This window comes from Vespa mandarinia, chromosome 3, assembly GCF_050613455.1.
Source record: "Vespa mandarinia isolate Hongniang chromosome 3, ASM5061345v1, whole genome shotgun sequence".
Lineage (NCBI taxonomy): Eukaryota > Metazoa > Arthropoda > Insecta > Hymenoptera > Vespidae > Vespa > Vespa mandarinia.
In genome coordinates this window covers 1,237,501-1,265,000 of record NC_140812.1, presented here as the reverse complement: position 1 = coordinate 1,265,000, position 27,500 = coordinate 1,237,501, and the positions used below count along the sequence as shown (strand labels likewise).

The following is a 27,500-nucleotide window of genomic DNA, read 5'->3' as shown; positions in this document are numbered from 1 at the left end:
TTACATTCCTTTACGATTTAATTCTCGGATCGTAAAATGGTTGCATAATATTATTCGTGTTGTACAGAGTCGAATCGAATATCCGCATTCGTATATACCATGAGACTCAACGTATTCAAAAGGAAAGAGAAAGAGAGAGAGAGAGAGAGAAAGAGAGAGAGAGAGAGAGAGAGAGAGAGGACTCGGGCGTTCATCCACCCGCGAACTTCTGAATCGACGCCAAATTCGTTGGAAGACCTACGATTTGGCCGTGCAACGTTTGTACGGCGACAACGGCTCCAAATCGAAATAAGAAGGACCGTTCTCCGCATTGTCGCATCAACGAATCAGAAAAATATACGACGACGATAATTTGCCTTTTCATCCTCGGAAATTTGAGCCTTCGTCCCGTGTATTTCAATTATTTTCATCCTCTCGTCATTCGCAAAAACGAAAAGACGTTAATTACTCGAGAATTTTTATTCTCGCCTCGTTCGATATAATATTAAACTTTAAACGATAATTTCAAGAGGATCAGATCATTGAAATTTTATTTTTTTAATATGAGATTTACACATTTCATTATAAAACGTAAATTAAACAGATCTTTTTTTTAAAGATCCTACAAATTCCTATACATTGAATACATTCGTTAATCCTCCTCGTATCTTTGACTTTTCATGAATTAAATCGTTTTTGTAAATTCTTCTAAAAAAAAAAAAAAAGAAAAAAAAAAAGAAAAAAAATACAATTAGACAAATTTTCTTCCATTGAATGTTAACAAAAAGATATTACAAATTTTACAAATAAAGTAAAGAAAATTTAACGTCGGTGTCATTATTAATAATCGGGTAGAACATTTAACACATTTGATCTTTGATCGATGAAGATCAAAAAGAAAAAAAAAAAAAAAAAGAAAAAAAAAGAAAAAAGAAAAGAAATAATAAAAAAGAAAAAAGGAAAAACAAAAGAAATAAATATCACACTATTTGAGAACAAGAATTGTCCAATAGAATTCTATTTCTAACGTAGTCGAAGGAGATCGTTTGACTTTGGTGAATCTCTCGATCCTCTCCATCATACTCTCTGCACATGCCAACGTCCGTGTTCTCCGTACTGTATGCCGTAGAGATGGGAAATAGCGAAAAGGGGTGGGGCGGTAGGACCAGAGAGAAGAACGGGGGCGATTTAGGGGATGAAGCTCGCGCGTGCGTGCGTTCCCGTTTCAACGTTAAGCGAAGTCTTCCTCGAGAAAGGAAGATAGAAGAAGAAAGAGAAATATAGAGAAAGATAGAGATAGATAGAGATAGAGATAGAGAGAGAGAGAGAGAGAGAGAGAGAGAGAGAGAGAGAGAGACAGAAAGAGAGAAAGAGGATCGAAGGAAGAGAAGAAAGGGTAATTCTCTTCGTATAAGAGAAAGAAAGAGAGAGAGAGAGAGAGAGAGAGAGAGAGAGAGAGAGAGAGAGTTAGAGAGTTAGAGAGAGAGAAAGAGAATGACGACGAAGACGATGAGTGCAAGAAGAGGACTACGAAGGCTACAAGAAGGACTACGACGACGTCGACGACTATGATGACTAAGATGACGATGACAATGACGACAACGACGACGACGACGACGACGACGACGACGACGACGACGACGATGACGACGGCGCAAACGTCGCCATGTTGAAACACGCATGCGCCGCACGGGAGTAAGTGCCGCGGACTCGGGTCGAACGAGGAGGCCGGAGTCAGTGCAGTGCCAGCTCCCGATCCGCGAACGTCTATCTCGTGCCGTCTCTATTCGCGTTTTGTCACCATCACAGACACACATACACATACACATATATACACACACACACATATATATATATATACATATATATATATTCTCTCTCACCCTTTCTCCTACGTCGACATACATATACCATTTCGTCTGTCTTATTCGTCGAACACTTACCATCCGTCTATCTAGTTGTCTCTCTATCCGTTTGGTATTGGTGGTGACCACCCCTTCGAGAACTGGGTGCAGTCGACGGACTATCGTCGTCCCTCTTATTCGGCCCTGAACGGGACTCTGAAACTCGTTTCCCTTTTATATCCTCAGTGCCAAGGAACAACTTTGATCCGTCTATATTGGATCCTAACATTGCTTTATTTTTTCTTCCTCTTCTTCTTCTTCTTCTTTTTCTTCTTTTTCTTCTTTTTCTTCTTCCTCCTCCTCCTCCTCCTTCTCCTCCTCCTCTTCTTCTTCTTCATCATCATCATCGTCATCATCATCTTGTTGTTGTTGTTGTTGTTGTTGTTGTTGTTGTTGTTGTTGTTGTCGTCCTCTTTTTTTTTCGTTCCTCCTTTTTCCATTTTTCGTTCAACCCTTTCATTTTCTCAATGAAAGTATAAAGGAGAATAAGGGAGAAAAGTGAAAGAGTTTTTACGTGTGTGCCGGTGTGTTGTTCCTTCAATCACACGTTTGATCGTCCTTTTTGGATAACTCGAAGGAGAGATTTTGTGAATAGTGCATCAGAGATCACTCTAGAAAGAAGAGGAATATATAGGAGAGATAAAGAGAGAGATAGATAGATAAAAAGGCAGAGAGAAAGAGAGAGAAAGAGAGAAAGAGAAAGAGAAAGGGAGAAAGAGAGAGAAAGAGGGAAAAAAGAGAAGAAGAGGTTAAAGAATCAGTGGGCAGCGAATGATGGTGATTTAAGAGTGTTCGTGCCAGTGCTCTCTTGTGCAATGATAGAGCCAACTGTTCGAGCTATAGGCATAGACCATCGTAGATGTACCAATCAGGTGAGAATCCTTCTTCAATTTCTTTAATTTGATTACCTTATGATTATTTATTTATTTATTTATTTTTTTTTTGTTTTTTCATCATCTTCTTCTTCTTCTTCTTCTTCTTCTTCTCAGCGAGATTGAAAGAAAGTTGAAGACAATTTCGGGGGTAGGTAAGCTCGATCGGTCATGGCAACTCGAATTCTCTTTCGTATCTCCTCGCGTGCCCCTTTTGATCTCCCCACCACGCCCAACGTTTGACCGGGACGAACGATGCACCCAAGGTATCCGCCGGGTATAAACACAACCCACTCTCACCTAACCCTTCGTGTTTTCTCCGTTTGCTTCGTTTATACTCTAAGGGAGGAAGAATGTATCTTACGTTTTTATTATTCCATTGAATATATTTTTAACTGGGGATAAAAGTGAAAGATATATGTTAAACGAGAATCATTACTTTATTATTATTATTATTATTATTATTATTATTATTATTATTATTATTATTATTATTATTATTATGTTTTCAATACGATCGGTCTTCATAGTCGATCATGTTGAAACTTCGTGTCGATGGATCGTATTACTTTCGAATAATAATTATTTTATGATTATCATTGAAATCTTTATTAAAAATGAATACAATTGGATCCTTTCGTAAACAAATATTCATGCATATGTTCGTGTTTTATTTCCCCTCTCGATTTTGAATTCTGATGTCATGCGATCGAGACACGTTTTTCATTGAATGGTCAAGTTGTGTCCGACTGGTAGCCTATGTTCGGTCTGATTTTACGGCACGAGATGTTTTATTCGTATGGGAGAATTTCAACGGAAAGTCACGTACAACTCGTTGAGCTCTTTTATATACTATTTTTTTTTCCTTCTTTTTCTTTTTTTTTTTTTTTTTTATTATTTTCTTTTTCTCTTTTCGTTTTTTTCGGTTTCTTTTTTTTTTCTCCCCTTCACCCTCGTTGACCAGTTCACATCCCATCGATCGCGAACGCGTAAATCGAGAAACGTTATGCTTCTTGCTTTTGTTTTCCTTTTTCTTTTTTTTTTTTTTTTTTTTTTTGTTTTCTTTATTGCTCCTCTTTTATATTACTTTCTAGATATTTGTGACAATTGCGAAAATTCGTACTAACCTTTTCTTTAGCACGAGCGAATAACTTACCCCCCTCCCCCCACGAAGTATTTTTTTTCTCACGCGATAATTATACGAAGATAATGAAAGAACTCACGCACGAGGTCAAAGGAACATTGATTGAAACCTTTCCTTCTGATATTTTAATTATTTTCAGAATTTGTTCTATTCTTTCTTTCTTTCTTTCTTTCTTTCTTTCTTTCTTTCTTTTTGTCCTTTAACAGTCGCTATCGGATATTCCACGCTTCGTTGCCATAATCGACGTAACTTCATCTGTCGTATCTCGCGGTTTAATTTCTTTCGAGATTCGTGAAAGCACACACGCGTACTGCATGACGCGACCTCGGTTTTGGAATTTCAATTTAATCGTGAAACAAACGTTTTCAGCCCGATTGAATTCGCGAAACGATAACGTATCGGGCGTTAATTAATGCCTGGAAATCTATGGGCGGTTCTTCAAAATAAACAATATTCTCTCTCTCTCTCTCTCTCTCTCTCTCATTCTCTTTCTCTCTCTCTCTCTCTTTCTCTCTTTCTCTTTCTCTCTTTCTCATAAATTTACAAAAATTGAAAATACCACGATGATGAAGGAGAGAAGAAAATAAAAACGAAAAAAAAGAGATAAAGAAAAGAAAAAAAAAAAAAGAAAAAAAAAGAAAAACAAACCACGCAAGAAACAAAAAGGAACACGTCAAAATCAAGAAACAATAAGTAACCAATTTATATTTCGTCACTAATGCTTTTAATTTAGAACACGAGTGCAAAATAAGAGGGATCCAATCTGGAGATTGTTATTCTTGGATCATTTTATAAGAAAACAAAGGAAAAAAATTAGAATATTTTTTTTCAGCTTTCCTTCGCGGGGGAGAGTAAAGGAAAAAAAAAAAAAAAAAGGAGAAAAAAAACATAGCAATAGAAGGCACGTTTCTCGAATGTCGACGTGTCGCACGTGTCCTCGCCGTTCTGCGACCTTACGAAAATAGTTGCGCGAAAATAATGACACGTGCTCTTCTCTCTTGGGACGCAAAAGGAAAAAGGCGAAGTTCGTTGATATAGTGTTAGTAATAATACGATATACTTATATTATACGTACATATAGAAATATATACACACACACACACATATATATATATATATATATATATGTATATATAAGTTTGTATTGGTACAGAACGTACATATCAGGGTGTGTCGGCTTTTGAGAGAGATTCATTGGCATTAAGAGCCACTGTCACGTACGCGAATGGTACCGTCATTGGTCCGTGTAAGAGAGACAGAGAGAGAGAGAGAGAGAGAGAGAGAGAAATAAATAGCGATAGAGAGAGAAAGAAAGGTAAAGAGAGAGTGAGGTGAATTACCCATAAACTCTCATTTTCCCTCGAAAGTCGTAATGGACAACGTGTCGTGGCGCGACGAAATTGCAGTCACCAATGTACCATCTACATTCGACCCATAGAATCGATATTTTTATGAGATTCGATTTAGTCATATGCATTATTCGTTCTATGCGTTAACGTTAATTACGTTATTTTTGATATTCTATTTAAAAAAAAAAAATTGTTTTCATTAACTCCCTAATAACTTTCATATATAAGTATATATTATGTACATATATATATATATATAACAGATCATTTAACGCATGGTAATATTTCTTAAAAATATATATACATACATATATATATATATATATATATATATATATATATACAGAAAAATTTGATGTTTCACGTTGAATCAGATTCGACATAAAATCACGATAAATTAAGTTAATCTACAACAGAAATTTTTTCATACTTTTCATTTATAAAAGAGCGCTCGATCGCTCTCTTCTCAACAAAAATGGCCGGCCCTTTCCTAAAATTACTTTCCCCTCGTTAATTACAGCGGCTAAAAGGTCATCCCGTCGCTGTTTTACACTGCTCTGGAATATATTATTTTAATTTAGCGAGGTAAAAATGATGAAGAGAAAAAGAGAGAGATAGAGAGAGAGAGAAAGAGAGAGAGAGAGAGAGAGAGAGAGAGAGAGAGAAAGAGAATATGCAATGAGCGCGATATGTAGGTCGAAACGCGATTAACTTCGTAATAACGTATCGAGCGTGTTCCAAGTGCGAATAATAAAGTAGAACTCGATTTTCGTAGGGTCGTCATTATTATCGGCTAAAAGCATTGGCGCCGTCGCATGATTTATTTCTTTCTCCCTTGGAACTGAATAACTTTAAAGGATATATATATATTCTACAAATGTATAGATGTGTCTCTTGTATCTTGTAAATATGTGTTTAAAGGTAGAAAGACGAATAGAAAACTCATGTTGTATTTTAAATCGACTTCCTCTCATCTTTTTAAATCGCAATAACGTCGTTCGATTTGTCCTCGTTAAATGTACTTTCGATTTCTTGCATTTAAAAGCACGATGTACTTTTGGCTCATGTTAATTTCAAAGGTAAAAGTAAAAACGACGAAGATTACGATGACAATGACAAAGACGACGATGACAAGTTCGAACGAACGAACGAAATGGAAAATAGGAATATATTTGAAATGAAAATCATGAAAATGATAAATCGTACGAAATTCACGAACGATCCGATAGATAGACTATAAGACGATTGATATCTATTCCTTCTTGGAGACGTCTCGAAGTCTCGAAACCAACGACGACAAATAGCCGCGATTAGCTTCTTGGTAGAGAGAGGCAATCAATTGCAGTTGATGGAGAACGGTTCGGTGAATACGAGAGTGGTAACGTTTCTCCTTTTGCTTCGAGCCGCCTATTAAAAATACTTAACTCCTCTTCTTGCTCGGTCGACGACCGAACCACGCCGCCAACGTTGATACGATCGGCATGCACGAAGATTGTTCGTATGCGTTTGGACGCGTGTACAACACACCGTCGTCGTCTAACCCACCGATTGTCTTTCCCTCGCTAATTTTATTCTTCATGTTTCTTAGAGTTCTAACGACGTAGAAGGAATGTTAAACGAAATAGTTTACACGCGCAAATTATACTTTCGAATAACATGAAATCGCGTGTATGGAAACGTCAATTGGTTTCTTCAAATTCAAAGATACATATATTTATTCGATTCACGTCGAATGAATCACTAGAAGTGTGAACAGACTGGTATTATTCCTGAAGAGTACTATACGGTCGTCGTACATAATATTTATAGATGCAAACATAAAAGTATTGCGTGATTTAATATCTCCTCGTGATTATGAGTAATAGGAACATGCGTGTTTCTTCCTCCTACTATCGTTTGCTGTTGGACGTATATATATATACATACATATATTTATATATATATATATATATATATATATATATATATGTAAATGTATACATACGTGCGCACGCACGAGTACAAAAATTAAAATTTGTTTTATCGCGGTTATTGCATCGCGCAGTGCTCCATCTCACAAAGACCCCTTTGTAGTATATAGTTCGTCAATGAATCTCAAAGTCAAAAGAGAGAAAAAGAGAGAGAAAGAGAGAGAGAGAGAGAGAGAGAGAAGGAGACATAAATTAATCGAAGGATACGTCTGTTTACTCCGATCTTCCGTTTTGGCAAATAATTTTCAAATTCGAATAAATAATAGTTATATTCATGATAACGACATACAAAAGTGATTCGAGGCGAATGATAAAAATAATTAAATCATCTGTTATTCATCTGTTCGTTTGTTATCGATCAAACTTCTCAGTTGAATACTTTGGTACTATCACGTTAGTATATATACTATATGTTATATATGTATGTATATATGCGCGCCATCGCACAACACGCTCGAAATATTATAGAATATGGATTTATCTCGAATGCGGGAAGTTCCGGTTGATCGATCAGCTTTGCACACGGGCTACTAACCCGAATCGCTAAACGTTTATAATACGAAACGAAATCGTGTCTTTTGCGGTTCAGATCTCGGAATTGCTGGCATACCGTACATACACACACACACACATACACACACACACATACACACACACACATACACATGTATATATATATATATGTATATGTGTATATAGCTTACGTTCACGGATAATAATGAAACTAATTTTACTTTCTTCGTTATAATTGTCTGAAACGATGTACTTGTTAAACATTAATTACGTATAGACATTCTTAATATCGATTAATTAACGAATAATTGATAAGAATTAACGGATAATTAATAAGAATGTATGGATATGGAATACGTGCGAAAAACGAGCTATACTTAAATGGAAAAGCTCGATTATTTTTTATTATTTATAAACGAACGAGGCAACTTCACAGATATAAATGATACTCGAAAGTTTCCTATTATTAAATATATTTCATTTTTATCAGACGTGTAAATTAATGATAAATTTTCTTCCTTAAAATTGCTATTGTATTTCAATAAGTAATCAAGCCATTTAAATATTCTCATTTAAATCCTTCACTCTCTATGTATATATATATATATATATGTATATTCGTGCGAACGAACCGGTCACACGTGCCGTGTCGCGTGCAACGGGTCTCGGCTTCCCTTTTGTTGGATCATTGAAAGCCCTTAAAAAGAGACGATCAATGTAAAGAAAAATGAAAGGGAAGTGAGAAACTCTTGAAACGAATGACACACACTTATTTTTATTTAGTTAATTATTAGAACGTTTTATCTTCTCGTTCTCTGTTATTGTTCTATATAAGGTAAACAACACTGATCGTTCGTGAGATCGAACAAAGCGTTTCAAGTTATTTCGATGTATTTCGAAAGTAAAGAAAAAAGATAAATAAATAAATAAATATTCATAAAGGACGAGATATACCGACCTTTTTTTTTTTTTTCTTTTTTTTTTCTTTCTTTCCTCCTTTCAAAGTTGCGATATTTTTTTATTTCTGGGATTAAAATAAATTCCAAATGCTAGGCGTTGATGTTCAGCTATATACACCTTCTTTCTCTCCTCTTTGTTTTTAATCCTTCGCAAGGGTTCCTTTTCAAATGATAAATAAAAGAATACCGAGGTAAGGCAGCCGACGATATGAACGTCTTCGAGTACGCACGTATACGTACCGGGCATGTATTTGTGTATATTTAAATATTTGAAAACGAAAGTACATAAACGAAAGAAAAAAAAATAGAGAAATAGAGAAAGAGAGAGTGAGAGAGAGAGAGAGAGAGAGAGAGAGAAAAGAAGCTTTCTCGAAACTTGGCATCGAAAAGAGGATGAAGGAAGCACGAGAAGTGTCATAAAATCCGCGGCTATGCGAAGCTACGCCCAGAATGTCAGATCTAAGAAAAAAAAAAGAAAAAAAAAGTAAAAGAAAAAAGAAAAAAGAAAAAGAAGAAGAAGAAGGCTGAAGAATCATGGACTTCAAGAGTGGACGACTAGAGAAAAATGGAAAGAGAGAAAAAGAGGGAAAGAGAGAGAGAGAGAGAGAGAGAGGCTTGAGAGAGAAGAAGGGTAGGCGCATTTGAAAATGTAATCAGTATAATAGCGAAGTGGTTCTGTGGAAGCGTGGAAACGAGAAAGAGAATGGCCTGACGTCTCAGTTTTCCTCTTTATTTTCATCCTTCTCGATCTCGAATGCTGCGCAGCATCCGATTCTCTCTACACGGTCTTTTTTTTATCACTCCTCCTTGATTCCACCTTCTTCCACTTTTTTCTTTCTCTTCTATCTCGTTCTTATTCTCTCTCTCTCTCTCTCTCTTTTTATATATATATATATATATGACGTTCTTTCTCCCTTTATAACCCCACGGCTGTTTTCACTGCGGAAAGCGTCCCTCTTTGTCTCGCGGCTTTAATTTGTTAAAAGCGCGAAAAGTAGCACCTGTCGGACGAGAAAGACGGCCTGGTATTGCTATTGCTACGTTAACTTATATACGTGCAATAGGTGAGATGCATTTACGTCCGCATCTTCTTCTTCTTCTTCTTCTTCTTCTTCTACTTTCCTTCCTATCTCTTATCTTCTCTTTCCTTCGTTCACCCCCACCCTCTTCTTTTGATTCTTCCTTTAAATCGCTATTCGCTTTTCTTTAAGATTCTATTTGTCCTTTCTTGATCTAATACGACTATAAAAAAAAGTATAAATCCAAGCTTATGTGAATGTGTACAATTGTAAGCTCGTCTTGTTATACATTCTATTTTATATAAATCGTACGTAACAATTTTAGGGAGATCACTATTGTAATTGTATATAGGATAAAGGCATTGGATATCCAATGAAAAGGTAACTTGTTGTTTCATTTATTATTATATTTAAACACGATTTGTTTGTTATTATTTAAACGAAATCTAATTGATATTAGAAAATGCATTTGAATGCTCAAGAAACTTCTCAGGAAAGAGAGTATAGTCATTTTGAATATTCATCCGTTTAAATGTCTTTAGATATCTGTACGAGTATATGTACGTACTTATATATACATATATATGTGTGCGTGCGTGCGTACCTGCGCGCGCGCGTGTTGTGTGTGTGTGTGTGTGTGTGTCAGAAAGAAAAGACATGTTTCAGCGCATTGTTACGAGAACATATAAAGGCACGTTTCGTAAATCAGAAAATCACTTTTTACTATAGAGTAAGTACTTACACGACTCACAAAAGAAAATTTTGTGCGACAAAGAAAACACATCAGGCGTGTATCAGCTAAGAAAAGGAAGAAGAGACTTTACCTCGGCACAATAACTTATAAAGTATCGTAACTTTCTTTCCACCCGCCGTTCGATAAATGTGTTGCATCAAATTGTCACGGAAGTTAACTGTGCGAGAAGAGAAAAGTTTCTTAACTGTTGGGCATTAACTTTACTTTCCGCCACGAGAATAAGGAGGAAAAAGGGGAGAGGGTGGAAGGGAAAAAGTAAAAAAAAGAAAGAAAATGAGAGAGAGAGAGAGAGAGAGAGAGAAATGAGATAGAGAAAGAGTTCGACTCGATCGTTTCTCAAAGTTTTATCGATGCATTCGTAGAAGTAGAAAGAGAGAAAGTAAAGGGAAGAGAAAGAGAGAAAAAATAAAGGGAAAGATAGAGAGATAGATAAGAGGGAGAAAGAGAGAGAGAACAACGTAGTTTCCAACTGTTTATTTCAAGCTCTTCACTTTCGCCAAACTATTCTTAAACAGTTAAATGAATTGTATTTAGAAATACCAAGCGATATATCATTTGACGCGATATCTTTTCATCGATCGTAAAGATAAATTTTTATAAAAAAAAGAAAAAAAAAAAAGAAAAAGAAAAAAAAAAAAGAAAAATACGACCATCTATTTCCCTTTTCTTTTTTTTCGCGTATTACAAAACTCGCGCTATTATCAGAATTTGTTAAAATTATTATCATTTATTATTTAATGAAATTCTAATAGGGTTTAAAATTAATAAAATTCAATTATAAGTTGCGAGATATATATATATATATATATATATATATATATCGTAAGGATCTATGTCTTTTTAACAATTTTACCATTATCATTATTCCACCGTATATTCCTGTATGTTTGATACGACTGATAGACGTTATCATCATCTCGACTTGGCTGAGGTCGGATGTCACACCAAGAGAGAATAAGAGAAGCAGTGTGACAGAGATAGAGAGAGGGTCTCTCGAAACGGAGGAGAGTAAGTTAGACTACAAGCTACCGGCCAAAGCCCGGCTTATACTGGCGTCGATACAACCTGTACATACACATATATATTCTAAGTCACGCTACGGTTCGTTACGAGCACCGTGCACGGACGCACGTATATCTACGTTACGAATACGAGCTACCCTCTTTCTCTCTCTCTCTCTCTCTCTCTCTCTCTCTCTCTCTCTCTCTCTCTCTCTCTCTCTCTCTCTACGAAGCGCACGTTTCTACGGTGGCACGAATCACACTCGCTTGCATCGATACACACTCACGTTAACGAATCAACGTAAAGCGAGAGTACGTGCTACGTACATACATGCATACATGCATGCATACATATATACATACATACATTACATATATACATATATAAACGTCAGCCTATCTCTTTGAATACATGCGTGTGTATAGGCGGTTCGAAATGGTGACCGCGACACGGTATACAGCGACGGCTAAACCCTACTAAAGCTCGTAATGTATAGCCTGGCGTAACCCGTGTTACGCCCTCTGACCAGTCACCCTCCTACGTCCACCACCTCTTGCCTACATATACACACACCTGACTACCCTATTCCATCGCTAGTGTTATCAACGACCATGGACTTTTCACCGAGCGTTATCGAACTATCGAGACGAATTTCATACATCGTTCGTTAAATACACTACTAACCCCCCCATCCCTCCCCTCCCCACCAACCCCCGTTTCGATCGCTTCGATCTATCCTTCGAAGTTCCTTGTCTTACAGATTTGTTTTCTATTTTTTTTTCTTCTTTTTCTTTTTCTTTATTTTATTTTATTTTATTTATTTATTTTTTTATTTTTTTTTTTTTTTTAAGTAAAACCTCTCTCGAGCTTCCATCGTGCGTGCTCGAGGGTGGTTTCTTAACGAAGTTTAAGGGGATAAGAAAAGACGCTCGTCGAAGTTGAAAGTTTTCTTTCTTTCGATATACGCACAATACGCACACATACATACATACATACATACATACGTACATACATACATACATGCATGCATACATATGCATTTATACATATGCATTCCGTTGCAACGACAAAAAAGGGAAGAAAAAAGTTGGACCCTAAAATGCGATACATATGATGGGTTGGGTAATGGTGAAAAGTTTCTACTACTGTGTTTGAACTATAGGATAAGTTGAAATAAGAAAGAAAAAAACTTGAGGAGAAAGAAAAAGAGAAACGAAACAAGGATCGTACGAAAGTGTACGAAGGTGTAATTTTGAAATGGAACAAATCATAGAATCTAATGTATATTTTTCTTCTAGTTTGTTAGTCGTTAAGATTATAATCGTACGAGTCAATAATAAAAGTAACTTCTGTTATATACAATTTTATGCAATCGAGTATAACTCGTTTAGATATAATACAAAGACTTTGTCGAAGTATTATATCGTTTTATTTACTCAGGGGAGAAAAAAGGTAGAAGAGGGTTAAAAGAAGAAAGATATGAGTTACCTCTTTTTTTTTTTTTTTATCGATCGACTGAATTTCCTTTCTCCAATTAAAAATTTACGAACGGAAAATTCATAGTACGAAAGTCAACGAAGAATCCTATAATTATTAATCGCTATTAATATCTCGAGATTTCCCACGGAAGTACGCGATACTTTTGTCAAAGTTCTGTAAAGAAAATAGAATTAAGAAAGTGAAAATGACGAAGGAATTAAATTGATACATTAAGAAGTACATTAAAAGAACGAACGAATATAAGTGAGATAAAATAATGAGCAATTTAAAAAATTACAAATAATCGTAAGTCATTAATTAACTTTTTCTTCGATGATTAAATCATTCTATAACCTGTTTATTTTTTTTCTTTTTTTTTTTTTTTCTTTGTTTTTTTTTTTCTATCCCGGATTTAGTCGCTACTTCGGAAAATTTTTCGTAGAAAGAAATCAAAAGAAAAAAAAGAAAAAAAAAGGAACGTTCGAGCCAGAAAGAAATCTTTGATTTTTTTACGTAGTGATTTTACCTTTCGCGATTCATCGGTGATTCAGTGCGTTCACGATGCGGTCAGATAACGAGAGACTCTTTAAGGCCTTCGCTCTGCCATCACAAATCACCTTAAGCACATTAGGATTAAGGTTGGATGCTGCGGTGTGTGCCAGTTACAATCCTCCGCTTTCGGATCCATCCTTGGGTTACTATGCGTCTCGAAATTACATCCGACGAGACTCCTTGGACCAGATCCCTCCTACTTTCCTTTTCGTCCTTTCTCTCCCTATGTTTTCTTAAACCTGAATTTATTGTTTATTCTAGTATCCACCCTCGTTGTCTTCTCTGTCCATCTCTCTCTCTCTCTCTTTATATATATATATGTATATCTATCTCTCTTTCTCTTTTTCTTTCTTTCACGTTGGAGGACTCGTTTAATAAATCTCCGTCGTGTTTTGTTCCCAGCAGGAGGAAGATCCTTTCTTCTCTTCTCCTCGACGTCCTACGCATCATTTCCGGTAGGATCTTCTCTTATTTCTCTCTTTCTCCTTAACCTTCGAAGTCGAAAAATTCGAAAATATGATTTTCTCGTTGACTTTCATCAACGTTATCAATTCCTCGCCCAACCCTCCTCGAAAACCACCGTATATTTTATTATATATTTTTGATAATCTCTTGATCACTCAATATTTTTCCTTTTTTCCTTTTTTTTTTTTCTTTCTGTTTTTTCTTTTTTCTCTTTTGTTTCCTTTTAACCCATAGAAAAGTTCCTTCCTTCCGATTTAACCGGATCGACATCGAGATCGTTTGAAAATCGTGACGAAATATGTTTCGTTGATAAAAGAGATTGATTGATATAAATCCGATTTTATGTCGAGCCCATTACTAATTCCTCCTTTCGAATATTGATCTTCGATTGAGTAATTACCGATATAATTACATTCATTAACGTCGCTTTCGATCGATCGATTATTATTCTTTTCGAGACATTATTTTTTATTTTACGAGCACAGAAAGGATTTAACATTTTCAAATGTATCTATGAACGGACGAAAACGTTAAAAATAAAGAGAAAAGGTAGAAGGAAGAGGAATAAGAGAAGAAAGAAAGAAAGAGACGATCTATCACGATCGAGGATCTATCATGATTTATTTCTCGCGAAACTTGAGATATTGCCGATAGTTTCGGCCATTCGCGCGTACTCCGTGAACGCGTAATACCGAGGTCGTTTGAAACTACCCTGATATCCTTTCACCTCACGCACTTTGAGAAAATTTAACGTTTCTACAAAACGACCAACGAGAGAGCGCGCGCGCGAGAGAGAGAGAGAGATAGAGAGAGATAGAGGGTAGAAGAGAAAAAAAAATAAGAAGACCAGGAGTAAAAGTGTTCGTGCCAATGAGACACGAAAGAAAGAGGGAAAGAGAGAAAAAGAGAGACAAAAAGAGAGAGAGAGAGAGAGAGAGAGGGGGGGTGGGAGAAATAACGTTGGAAAAGATACGAAGTGAGAGAAATGGAAGTAAAGAGGAGGGTGGTACTAAAAAACGTGGAGCTTCATGCCCTCGCAAGTTTACTCCCAATTGATGTTCGGACAACACCCTAAAAACAATATCCCGGTGGTCTAGCATCCCGAGGCCAGTACGAAGTACGAGAATAAAGGAAGAGACAGAGAAACCGAGAATGCGTGAACATGTGTTAGTGAAAGGGAAGTGTGAAACAGCAGACACTATAGCTACAGCTATAGTAATATGTATATATGTATGTATGTATGTATGTATGTATGTATGTATATGTCGTCGCTCGTCTTCCATACCTTTTTCATTTTTCATTGTGTGTGTTTGGAAAAAATTAAATAGAAAAGAAAGGCAAAAAATGGAAGAAAAGCAAATAGAAATAAAAAGAAATTATGATAGAGAAAGAAAAAGTAGGAGAATATTTTCGTAAGAGTAATGTAATCGACGCTCGCTCGTGTCTCTCTCATTGCCTCGAAATTAAGCGAATCTTTCATGTCGTTGACACTTTAACGCAATTACGGCATGAAGCCGAGAGACTTTGTTGGATGGTGTAAGATGGAGATTGAGCTGAGAAGGAAAGTGGACGATAATGAGTAGAGGATAGGGAGGAAAATTGAAAAAGGAGAAAAAAAAGGAAGAAGAAAAAGAAAATAAAGAAGAAAAGAAAAGAAGAAGAAGAAGAAGAAGAGAAAAGAAAGAGGAGCATAAAACGATGAGCTCTATGTCTTTTTTAATACTTTACGAAACGATCGATAAATCTTTACGAGGCAATATACAAAGTGTCAAATTTATTTCCTATCCATGATTTCTATTGGCCTTCGAATGATAACGAATTAATTGAATCATCATTTTCGTATTACTTTCGATCTTAGCATATCGATAAAAAAGTGAAATGATTAATTTGAAATTCCTTTTTTTTTTTTTTTTTTTTTTTTTTTTCTTTTTTTTATATTATCAATAATTTCGTAATATAATTGAGCGAAAAGGTTAAAAAGGTATTGGACACTTTGGTTACGGTTAGAAAGGGCGATCGACGGAATAATTCGTTTAAATGGCGTCTATCGATCTGGCAATGCGATCGTATCAAATTTTTAATCGATTAAGGGATTAAATCCTGCGAATTCGCTTCTCGCGAAATCTCGCCCGTAATTAACTCCACTGAAATTTACGTTGGCGTTACGAACGAACGCTGCATATAGGAATTGAAGAAGAGCACGAGAGAGAGAGAGAGAGAGAGAGACGAAATAAAGGAAAGAATATAATCCCACCCGCATACAAAAATTGTACGATCGTCTCAACCAACACATCCGATTTTCTATTTCGACGTATATTTCACCATTTGATCTGCTTATATATGTATGTATGTATGTATGTATGCATGCACGTATGAATGTATATATGTATGTTTTCTTTACTTTTATGATTTTTCAATCGTTTACGCGAATTTACTCGATTTTTAAAACGTTTTCAATCCTTTCCCTTTTCCTCCCTCTTCCACTTACGATTCGAGCCTCTTAAAATCGATGGGTATTATTAAGAATTCAATTTTCAAACTAACCATTAAACGGTAACTCCAAAGACTATAACTCGTAAAATAACGAAGGGTTGAAGTAGTGAGAATGGAATGAAGTGAAAGGTTTTGGGGTCTCGCGAAATTGCTGATCTTACTTTCACGAGAAGTTAATTAGACGAACGAAAAAAAAAAAAAGAAAAAAGAAAAAAAGAAAAAGAAAAAAGGTTGTTTCGCGGTTGCACGAGGACGAAAGGTTGAATGAACGATGGAAGGGATAAGGGGTCAAGGGGGAAATTTGTTGAGAGATTTACATATTCATGACGAGCACGTACTTACCTTTCTCTCTGATGTGAAAACATTTAGCTTCGCTACTCTTTATTATTCCTGCACCGTTAGGAAAACGGTTTCAATCCGGAATTTGGTGAAGGGAAGAGAAAAAGAGAGGGAGAGAAAGAGAGAGAGAGCGAGAGAGAGAGAGAGAGAGAGCGAGAGAGCTCCATTCTATTCGTTCATTCTAATAATTTTGAAGAACCTTTATTCCATGATATATATTTCTTAAATATAACATTTAACAAATTCAAAGTAAAATAAAATAACAATGTATATAATTTCTTTAATGGATAAACATTATCGTCAAATTATTTTAGAATTTTTCTCTCTCGAAGAAATTATTATACTCGTTATAATTTGCACGCGATTGATACATAAATTCTTTCGCATCACACGCCATATAACAATTATGACTTAAAAATTTTTTGGCAGATCATTCGCCAAAGATATATTACTTCACGATTATTCTGTTGCTGAATTTTCTTTTAAAAATTAGAGATAAAAAAACGTTTGCCCGTAATACATCGAGATATCTTTTGCTTACTCCAATGTTTTCATTGCTGTCGCAATGAAAATCGTTCGATTTTGAGAAAACGATCGATGACAGGTTGACACTTTAAAGAAAAAAAGAATTAGAGAAAGAGAGTGTGAGAGAGTAAGAGAGAATGAGAGAGAGAGAGAGAGAGAGAGAGAGTGAGAGAGAGAGAGATTTTTTAATTTCGAAGCTCCAACGTGCGAGATAATCCCGAATGCAGGTGAAATTTTTTTCACAATGCGCCGATAACACTTTCGTGCCTACAATTGACGACATTCGGAGCACTTTGACGATCGTTAGCGGAGAAACGCTGAATGCGATATTGAATCGCGCGATCGTGAACAATCGACGATACTCGCTGAATAGATTGGAAATGGGGTGAAATAACAGCGCCCGAGAGACAGTGGAAGCGAGCTGATCGGTGCAGAGACGAGAATTGGAGAGAATGAAAAGGGGAAAGGGGAAAAGAGGAAGAGAAGGAGAGGAAGGGAGAAAGAGAAAAAGAGAAAGAAATGATGAAAAAGAGAGAGAGAGAGAGGGAAGGGGAGAGGGAGAGAGAGAGAGAGAGAGAGAACTAAATTGACAGTACATTTCGAAATAACACGTGGTCGTCAGCAAATGGATTTTCCAAAAATGTTTTGCGACCTATAAAATTTAATAAAACCTATACGGAAGTTCCATTTTCGACACATCGCCGATCCAGGACTATTTTACTAAGAGTCCGAAATTCGAACGTTTAAAACGAGTGACAATTTATGTCAACGACGTTCGTTCGATCAAATTAGGAATATACCAAATTTAAATATAAAAAAAAGAGAGAGAGAGAGAAAGAGAGAGAGAGAGAGAGAAAGAGAAAGAAACAAAAAAGATAAATAAATCGTACATCCATTTTTGTATTTTCTCTTTTCTTTTCTTTTTTTTCTTTTTTTCTTTTTTTTTTTTCTTTTCCTTTTCTTTTCTCAACGTAAACACACATATCGTCATACGTCAGATCGAACATAAACTATATAGTATAATGGATTTTTGTTGTCAATTCAAAAAGGGATCTATCGAGTATTCAATGTCTTCGGGTGCTTAAAAATTCTCATCTCGTTCTATTTCTGAGCCATTCCCAATGGAAAAAAAAGAGGAAAGAGGAAAAAAGTGAGAGGGAGAGACAGACAGAAAGAGAGAGAGAGAGAGAGAGAGAGAGAGAGAGAGATAGAGAGAGAGATAGAGAGAGAGAGATAGAGAGAAGGAGAGAAGGAGAGAAAAAAGAAAGATTGTCTTCTGGCGGGTACGTCAGCGTGGCTCAAGGAATCTCTTGGTGCTGAAGCGCCGCGAATGACTCGGAATACGATAGAAATGCGAAGAATTTCGAAGAAGAAGCTGAGAACGACGACGTAGCTTTAACTTTCTCCGAAAAGCATCAAGATAATTCTTTTTTATTTTTTTTTTCTTTCTTTTTTTTTTTTTTTCTTTTTTATTCTTTTTTCTTTTTCTTTTCTTTTCGATAAGCTCTGATGAGATATTATTACTCCAAGAGAGAAATAAATTTTCATAGAAATAATCAAATTATATGACGTTCTTTGTAAAAATGAATACAAATGTTAAATATCGTATTGATATCTGAATGTGTATGTGTGTGTATGTGTATGTATGTTTATATATATATATATATATGCAAATTTTCTACGTATAAATTATTTGCAATTACTTTCTATGACACTTTTCTTTTTATCTTTTTAAGATAAATATCTAATTATAAAAGATAAATATCTATACGGGATATCTATATTCATGATTCTAATCTCCGTGAATTTTTTAATACTATCGATCAATAACTTTCGATTGATCCTTTCTTTTCTTTTTTTTTTTTTTTTGACAATCAAATCTTCGGAAATGAAAGGTATTGTTTAGAACGGAAAACATTGAAAGTGTTTATAAATCGATTTGATTTGTAAATATTCTTTATTCTAATCCAAATCAAACGGAAAGTTTAGATTTTATAATTCGCCATAGTCTTGAAACAGTTTCTGATATGTATTTTTAAATTATTTCGATAAACATCGCGATATTCATGGGGATTTTTGATGCGTCTCCCTTCCCTTTTCTTTTCTTTTTTTTTCTTTTTTTTTTTTTCTTTTTTTTCCTTTTCTTATGTTCTGAAAATAATTCCGATAAAAGCTCAAAATTCATCTTCATTCACATCACGGCACGTTCGTCAAATAGAGTTATTAGTTATTTGTTTCGATCTCAAAACATGTTTCCTAGTAATTGTTTGTTTCTTTTATAATCTCATATATCATCAATTACCATTTGAAAAACAATTTGAAATATTTATCTTTAATTGAAATGAATTTACGATACAATGAATATTTCTTTGCCACACATTATATTTAATACCTTTTAAAATCTTCTCACTTTCAATGAATTATATGTAGCATCATTCATTTTCATTTTTCAATGTATTTTCACTTTCATTCTTGATAATTTTGATTCCTCGTTCTTTTTTTTTGGTTTTTTTTTTTTTTTTGTCATACCATTATAATTTCACTATCGACAGTCTTAAAATCATTATCATTTATATTATCGTTAAGTGTAAATATAATTAAATCGTCCTTAAACAGTTCAAAATCAAATTTCTCTTTAACTTTCATTTCTTCTAATAATTTTCTTTCGTCCGTTTTTATCATATTTTTATCAAGTAGACGAAAAAAAAAAAAAAAAAAAAGAAAATCAAACAATAATTTGCACTTTAAGATTACAGACGATAACAGATTTTTAAATACATATATGCAATGATCAAAAACTCGATGATATTGCATTTTTTTAAGTTTTCATATTAATTGCAAATATCTCTCTCGCCACAACGAAGCCAACAGAGTAATGAAACATATGACTGGTGTCTCCGTAGTATAGTCAACGGAGTGCAAAAGGTTAATATAAACACACGCACACGCAAACGTACATACGTATATATATATATATATATTTTTTTTTTTGAATACATAGTTCACTTTCAACGTACCAAAACATTCGTAATATCTAAAAAAAGAGAAAGAAAAAGAAAAAAAAAGTATCGACTTTAATATTCATCGTTCATTATCATATTTTAATATCTTCCTTCCTTATAAAATAATTTTCTTATCTTCATTAAACATAATAACTTATTATATCTTATCTTACATTATAATTATAATTATTGAAATTTGTCATTGAATCGCCATTCTATTTTTCATTCAAATTTCTAAATCATACGTAATCCTTCCCTATTCACTCGAATCTTAGAATTAATCATCTAAAACATAAAACATTTTCATTCAATTAATCGTTCTCTCATAATTACATCAAACAAATCTATCTAATTCCAATAATCTAATCCACCCTATTCGTCAATATTATAAATCAATTTTATTCCATTCGTTTTATTTTCTCCGTTTGTTAAGATAAACAAAAAGTTCATTGATATTCTTATACATTCAATATTCAATTCACGAATAAATCATACCAATACCAATAGCAATATCACATATGTGTGTATATATGTATATATATATATATAATATAAATAGATTAAATTTGTGCATTTAACTTTTTCAATTGTTTACGTAGTTACGACAAATAATAATAATAATAACAAAAAATAATACTTTATCAGAGAGAAAGAGAAAGAGAGAGAGAGAGAGAGAGAGAAAGAGAGGAGGAAAGAAAGAAATAAATAAAGAAAGAAGAGAACATTGAGATGCAAAGATATAGAAACAGGCAATGTCTAGCATCGATGTGATACATAAATAACGGTATCGGTGTTTTCGTAAGCACACACTCGCTCGGAAACGTGTGCAAGGGAGGTTACTCTACCATAGCACCGTCCTGCGGTATATAAACTCACCCCGTCGAGAGTCGTGCACGCTGTATAGAGTCACCAGGATCGATACCTATCGGCCTATACATACATAGATATGCTTCGGGATACAAACTTTTCTCTCTCTCTCTCTCTCTCTCTCTCTCTCTATTTATTTATCTCTCTCTCTCTCTCTCTCTCTATTTATTTATCTCTCTCTCTCTCTCTCTCTCGCTTTCTCTTCTGCTTTCAATTCCATCCTCTTATCCTCTTCCTTCTCTTATCTATCTATCAATCTTCTATCTTTCTCTCCGTGTATCCTAGCAGCAAATTCAACTAAACCGCGACAAGTGTCGTTTCATATCGCTCAGAAGGTATTCTCAAAATCACAGAGTGTGATTGTTTGCTCAATTGAGAGGCACCCTACCTTTTACGAACAACTCCGTCGGACGTCATTATCGTTTGTAATTATTATTGAATTTGATTGTATGCTCGTTTTGCGTTTAGAATTGAATGATATGAAATAGAATGAAATTATTAAATAGGATTTAATACAATGAATGATTTAATTAAATTCATTTTTAATTGTACGAGCAAGTTAACGGGGATATTATATCTAGGTAAATAAGAGGATTAATTAATGATACCTTTGTTGGACTTTTTATTTATCGAGAAAAAAAAAAGTATCTCGATATATCGAGAAGAAAATTGAGTAGAGTATCGTTCCTATCGGATAAATTCTTTCTTGAACATAGTCACTTTCATGCGGCACCTTCACGAGCTTACTACTTGCTCTACTTTTGTGTTTACGATTCTGTAAACATGGTATGTCGAGTTTTACGCTCAGTTATGGTATTGCACTTCATTTTTATCACCTTTCGTACGAGCCACCGTTAACTGATAACTAGAATTTCTTTCAAGACTTGATATCTTATGTACGAGTCCTATTTGCATTGTAAATATGATTAAAGAAAAATAAAAAAAAAAAAAATAAATAAATAAATAAAATGGATAGAAAAAAAAGAACAAACATAATAATTTGTTCGATTCAAAGCAATGGTCGTCCTAATGAATAATAACAATAGACGCAATTCTTCTCAATTATTAGTCTGATGAAAGAATTCGATTGTTCAATTAAAATTTAATCGACGACGATTCAATGATTCAATTGTTAAATGATAAAGCGTAGATAATGAATATTTGTATAAAGTATTCATATATTTAATATATTTTAATGAGCAAAAAAAAAAAAAGAAGAAAGAAAAAAGAAAAAAAAAAGAGAAAATAAATTGATTCGTTCGTTATATAATCCTTCTTTTTTTCTGATTATTCGTAAGAAAATCGGATTTTTTCTAATATCGTCAGTAAGTAATACAAATTCATTGAATATTTGAAGGCGATCGGTATCAGGAGAATGCGGAAATCCATTGGTGGCCGTAGGTTCGGAGTCAAAACCGGTTTTGGTCAGAGGAACTTTTCCGTAATGTTTAGGGGTTGGGTGATATATCGGGGGGATAAATACAGCGCGTTCCATGCCACGGGCTACGTTCAACACGCCCTCACTCCTCTCTACCTCTCTTCTCCTCTTTATCCCTCTGGGATCACAGGACACCAAATAATGACCGACTCTGCAAGCCCGGATTAGCAAATCCCGCGCGGAATTAGGTTCGTCGTTGCAACATCGACTTTCTATCTTTCTATCCCTTTCTCTATATTTCTTTTTCTTTTATTCTAACTTTTATGTTTCTCTTTGTCAATGTGATTGTTGCCAAAAGGATAAATCGATTGATTTAATCTTAAAACTTTAGGATCATTTAAGATTGATAAGGATCTTGGACTATGGTCAATGAACGATTCAATACTTTAGATAATTAATAGTTCGATTATACTTGTATAATAATATTGGATTGTCTTTACTTAATATTGTATTTCTATTCCTTTAAAATTCATTTAAATAGGATTTAAATATCAAAATATATCGTTCAATGTTAAGATCTAATTTGCAATTAAATTTACTTTTGTCCTATGATTTCTTCCATCATCATCATAATCATTATTATTATTATTATTATTATTATTATTATTATTATTATTTATGACTAAATAGAAGATCGTGATTTTAAGTAAAATAACTTATACATTGATATTTTACAATTGGACAATGAATCCAAGAGATACGATTTGATGAAAATACGATTTAATAGAACTATTCTATTATTATTATTATTATTATTATTATTATTATTATTATTATTATTATTATTATTATTATTATTAGAATATCTTTTACAAAATGAGAATTCTTTTTTATATTTCACAATCCTTCGAGCAATCGATCACCTTTTCCGTATATATTTTGTACATCTATGACGCACGATTTAATTATTTACGAGCTCGGACAGATGCGAGTAGAGACGGAGATCACGGACATAACGGGGATTGGCCGCGTGATTTGTTCCGCAAGCCAACGAGCACGGATACTGACGCTCAGAACGGTAACGTAGTGTGTGCGTGACACAACATGTAGAACGATGTATGGATGGAAAAGGAGAATGAGGAGAGAGAGAGAGAGAGAGAGAGAGAGAGAGAGAGAGAGAGAAGGAAAGACTAGGATGGAGCCGCTCTCATCAGGAGCGTGGCGGCTTCATAAATAATGCAAACCCTATATAGCGCGAGTACAAGCCACCCCTCTCTCTCTCTCTCTCTCTCTCTCTCTCTCCCTTTCTCTCTTTCACTCTATTCCTCTTCGAAATAACTCTATCTGCGTCTTTCTCATAGCGCGAGAACGTAGTTCCATCCTGGACAATCAATCGAGCGTAGCTATTTGATCCCAATTCGGAATTCTAAATGGCTCAATACTACTCACTACTCTTCTCTTCTCTTCTCTTCTCTTCTCTTCTCTTCTCTTGTCTTCTCTTCTTTTCCCTTTTCCTTCTCTTTTTATTTATCATTATCTACATCTCTCTATCTATTCTTGCGATTTCGAGTTCGAAATGGGATACGTTCAACAACGGATCAATCATACTTCTCGTTGTAAAGTCTTCCCTTTTTATATCTTAAAGATCTATCAGATTTAAAATAGTTCTTCTGACAGCAACATAATTAACGAGTAACGAGAAACTATATCGCAATCAAAATCAAATCGTAATTACGGCATTAAGAGGAATAAAGATAGAAAGAGAGTTAGAGAAAAAGATAAGGATAGAGAGAAAGAGAAAGAGAAAAGGGGAGAGACAGAGAGACAGAGAGACAGAGACAGAGACAGAGACAGAGACAGAGAGAGAGAGAGAGAGAGAGAGAGAGAGAGAGAGAGAGAGAGAGGGAGAGAGAGAGAGAGAGAGAGAGAAAAGTCTGATAGCTTTCTCGTGAATAACAGAAAATGGAATAAGAGATATGATGGGGTGGCGGATGTACTGGGGGTGGAAGGGGATAGGAAAAAGGAAGAAAGTTATAGAGCGAGTATCTCGAGAGAAAGGAAAATAGTTCGTCAAGCTGCGGAGAAGTCAAACCAACTGCAGTATCGAACCTTACAAAGTTTATAGAGTCTATAGAAGTACGAAGGGATAGAATGCAAGCGACGAAGAAGAGTTTCTTTCGATGGCTATTGACGATCCACTTTCTGGTCTCTACGTATAATGAAACCCTCTCGGTATTCTCCTTTTATAGCCTGTTTGGATAATGCTCAATGCATTCGAAACTCGCAATCAGTATAATTCGATCTACATGTTTTAGATACTTACAAATGTAACACAATATATTAAACAATGTTATTGAAAACCTGAAACGAGCTTAATTGAACGTGATTAAAAAGTACAATTAATTTTGATTAGTATAATAATAGACAGAGTTTATTGGATCTCGTAACTTTCGCTTATCTTTTTTTTTTCTTTTTTTTTTTTGTTTTTTCTTTCTTTTTCTTTCGTTTTTTCTTTTTTATCTTACTTCATAATCGTAGAGCCGTAAGGGAAATCGATCCGACGAATGAAGAAAATGCGAAGAATTATTGGAGAGTCGTCTCGGCACGCGTATAGCTTTCGATTGAGCACGAGAAAATGTCGAGTCGAGGGAGAAAGGGCATCTACGTATCTAACAACGATACCAGCAGGATAGAAATAGTGGTATTGGTAAAGGTGGTGTTCGTGTTGGTATTGATATTGGTGAAAGTGGTGGTGGTGGTGGTGCTGGTGATGGTGGTGTTGGTGGTGGTGGTGGTGGTGGTGGTGATAGTAGTGGTGGTGGTGCATCCACCTCGCGATGAAATATGAACGGCGGTGCTCTCAGCACAGATGGCTGAATTTGAGGTCGCTGCTTCCTGCAGCAATAATGCCGTCAGATCGATAGGCTACGGTTGTAGATAGCGAATAGCGCGCGGATAACCCCTTTTCGAATTCATTTCTCTGGCATCGCGTCTTGCACTGTCACGGACTTTCTCTCTCTCTCTCTTTTCTTATATATATGTATATGTCTTCTTGTATGTAAATATATATATATATATATATATATATATATAATGTCCTTCTCTCTCTCTCTTTCTCTCTCTCTCTCTCTCTCTCTGTCTCTCTCTCTCTTCTCTTTGCCCGTCGTAGAGCCTTCGCTCGCACTCGTCTCCTTATCGATCCGCCTACCGTCTAGCTTACGGTGTGTGTGCTCCGCAGCGTAGCTTGCAACGAAGGGTAAAGAGAGAGTAGTTGAGGAAAAGCAAGGGGTAGGGGAGGGGAGGGGGTGAATAGAGACGACGGTGGTGGCACTGCACGCGCTTGGCACGACACTGCAACACGACGATAATTCTATCGCGAACCTGCAGGCTCCTTTACGAATCTTTTATTCCTTTCTTCCATCCTTTCCTCCTTCTTTCTCTTCTTCCCTTTTTTCTTCTTTTTTACTTTTCCTTTTTCTTTTCTTTCTTTCTTTCTTTCTTTCTTTCTTTCTTTCTTTCTTTATTTCTTTCTATCTTTCTTCTTCTCCTTCTTCTTCTTTGGACTTCGTCGAATATTCGAAAAGTTTTCTTTGCCTGTACCAATTGAGATCATACGAGTAATCTGATTATTCCCCTAACTCAAGTTGTTAGTTAAGAAACATAAGTCATATGTTTATGTAGATTATACATATATATATATATGCGCGTGGGCGAGACACAATGCGTTCAAAAAATATTTGTTGGCATCACAGCTGTACCTACCGTTTCTGTTGATCGATCGATAAGTGTTAAGCGGTATTAAGGGATTATTAAATTATGCAAAGTAGCTATCGATGTGCATAGAATATCAGGATTCATAATACTCGTGCCCACCTAAAACGAGTACATATTTTCAAAAGAGGACACGCTCCTATTTTTATTATTTTAAGCTATTTTTTCCAAACAATTTTTGTCTCTTACATTATATCATTTGATCTATTTTTATATCATCGTTCATTTGAAAATAAATCAGATCTGAGACGGATTATTTTTTACATTCGTTAGAAACAAAAACAGATTATTTTTATTAACTCAATCACCTTAAATATTCTTCTTATTATTATAAAAGAAAATTTATCTGAGGACTGTAGAATTGTCCGATTAGAAAGATATTTTCAGAGGGTTTCATTGTATAACAGAAAGAGATTTACATTTTTCAGATCATGAAATTGATCTTTTATGGACAAATAATTGAAATCAATTCGAATGAGAATTTTATGATTTTTTTTTTTTTTTTTTTTTTTTTTTTTTTTTTTTTTTTTTATTTTATTTTTGAAGTGTATATATAAAATGCATCGTGAATATATTTTTATTCCAAATAATTTTTTCTCAACAAATATAAACTCGATAGATATCCATATGAACGTATTAGAGAGATAAATTGTTTTCGTCGAACTTATACATGTATTTATTAGCTAAGCTACTGATTTACATTGATCATCCGCAAATGGTTAAATGAAACACCCTGTACAAGGTATATATACATACAAAGATATCAGTTCCTACGTTGAGCATAGCGTTACTCCGAGCGTTTGATGTCCATTGCTGATAATGAAGTCCGGGTATTACGTTGGCCATGCAAACAAGTTACGCGCGTTGGATCAACGTATGATCCGCTATGGCGATATGTACTATATGTATTACGTGATGGTAAATGCGTTGCATATGTGCATTCTCTGTGAAGAATCAAAACGTATCATCTCTCAGTTATTTCGTGCGTAACAAAACTCGATTGCAATCGTCCTCCGAAAGCATCCATACGATTTTATAAAAATAGAAAGAAAAAAGTGAGTTTAATGAAAAAGAAGTAAAGAGAGGAAGATGAAAGAGAGAGAGAGAGAAAGAGAGAGAGGGAGGGGGAAATAGAAGAGAAACAAATACCAGAGAGTGATAGAG

At 34.9% G+C, this 27,500-nt stretch overlaps 1 protein-coding gene across 4 annotated transcripts in view; it reads left to right on the top strand.

Annotated features, from left to right (window-relative positions):
* Ten-m (teneurin transmembrane protein Ten-m) overlaps nt 1-27,500 on the top strand; it is a 433,320-nt gene that overhangs the window by 186,405 nt on the left and 219,415 nt on the right. The window contains exon 1 of one of the 4 annotated variants that reach the window (XM_085656136.1): nt 1,734-2,755. The exons of the other annotated variants lie outside the window; for them this stretch is intronic. Coding sequence (XP_085512262.1) covers nt 2,743-2,755 — 13 coding nt within the window. The 5' untranslated portion in view covers nt 1,734-2,742. Of the gene's footprint in view, nt 1-1,733; nt 2,756-27,500 lie in introns of those variants that run through there. 4 annotated transcript variants of the gene reach the window in all.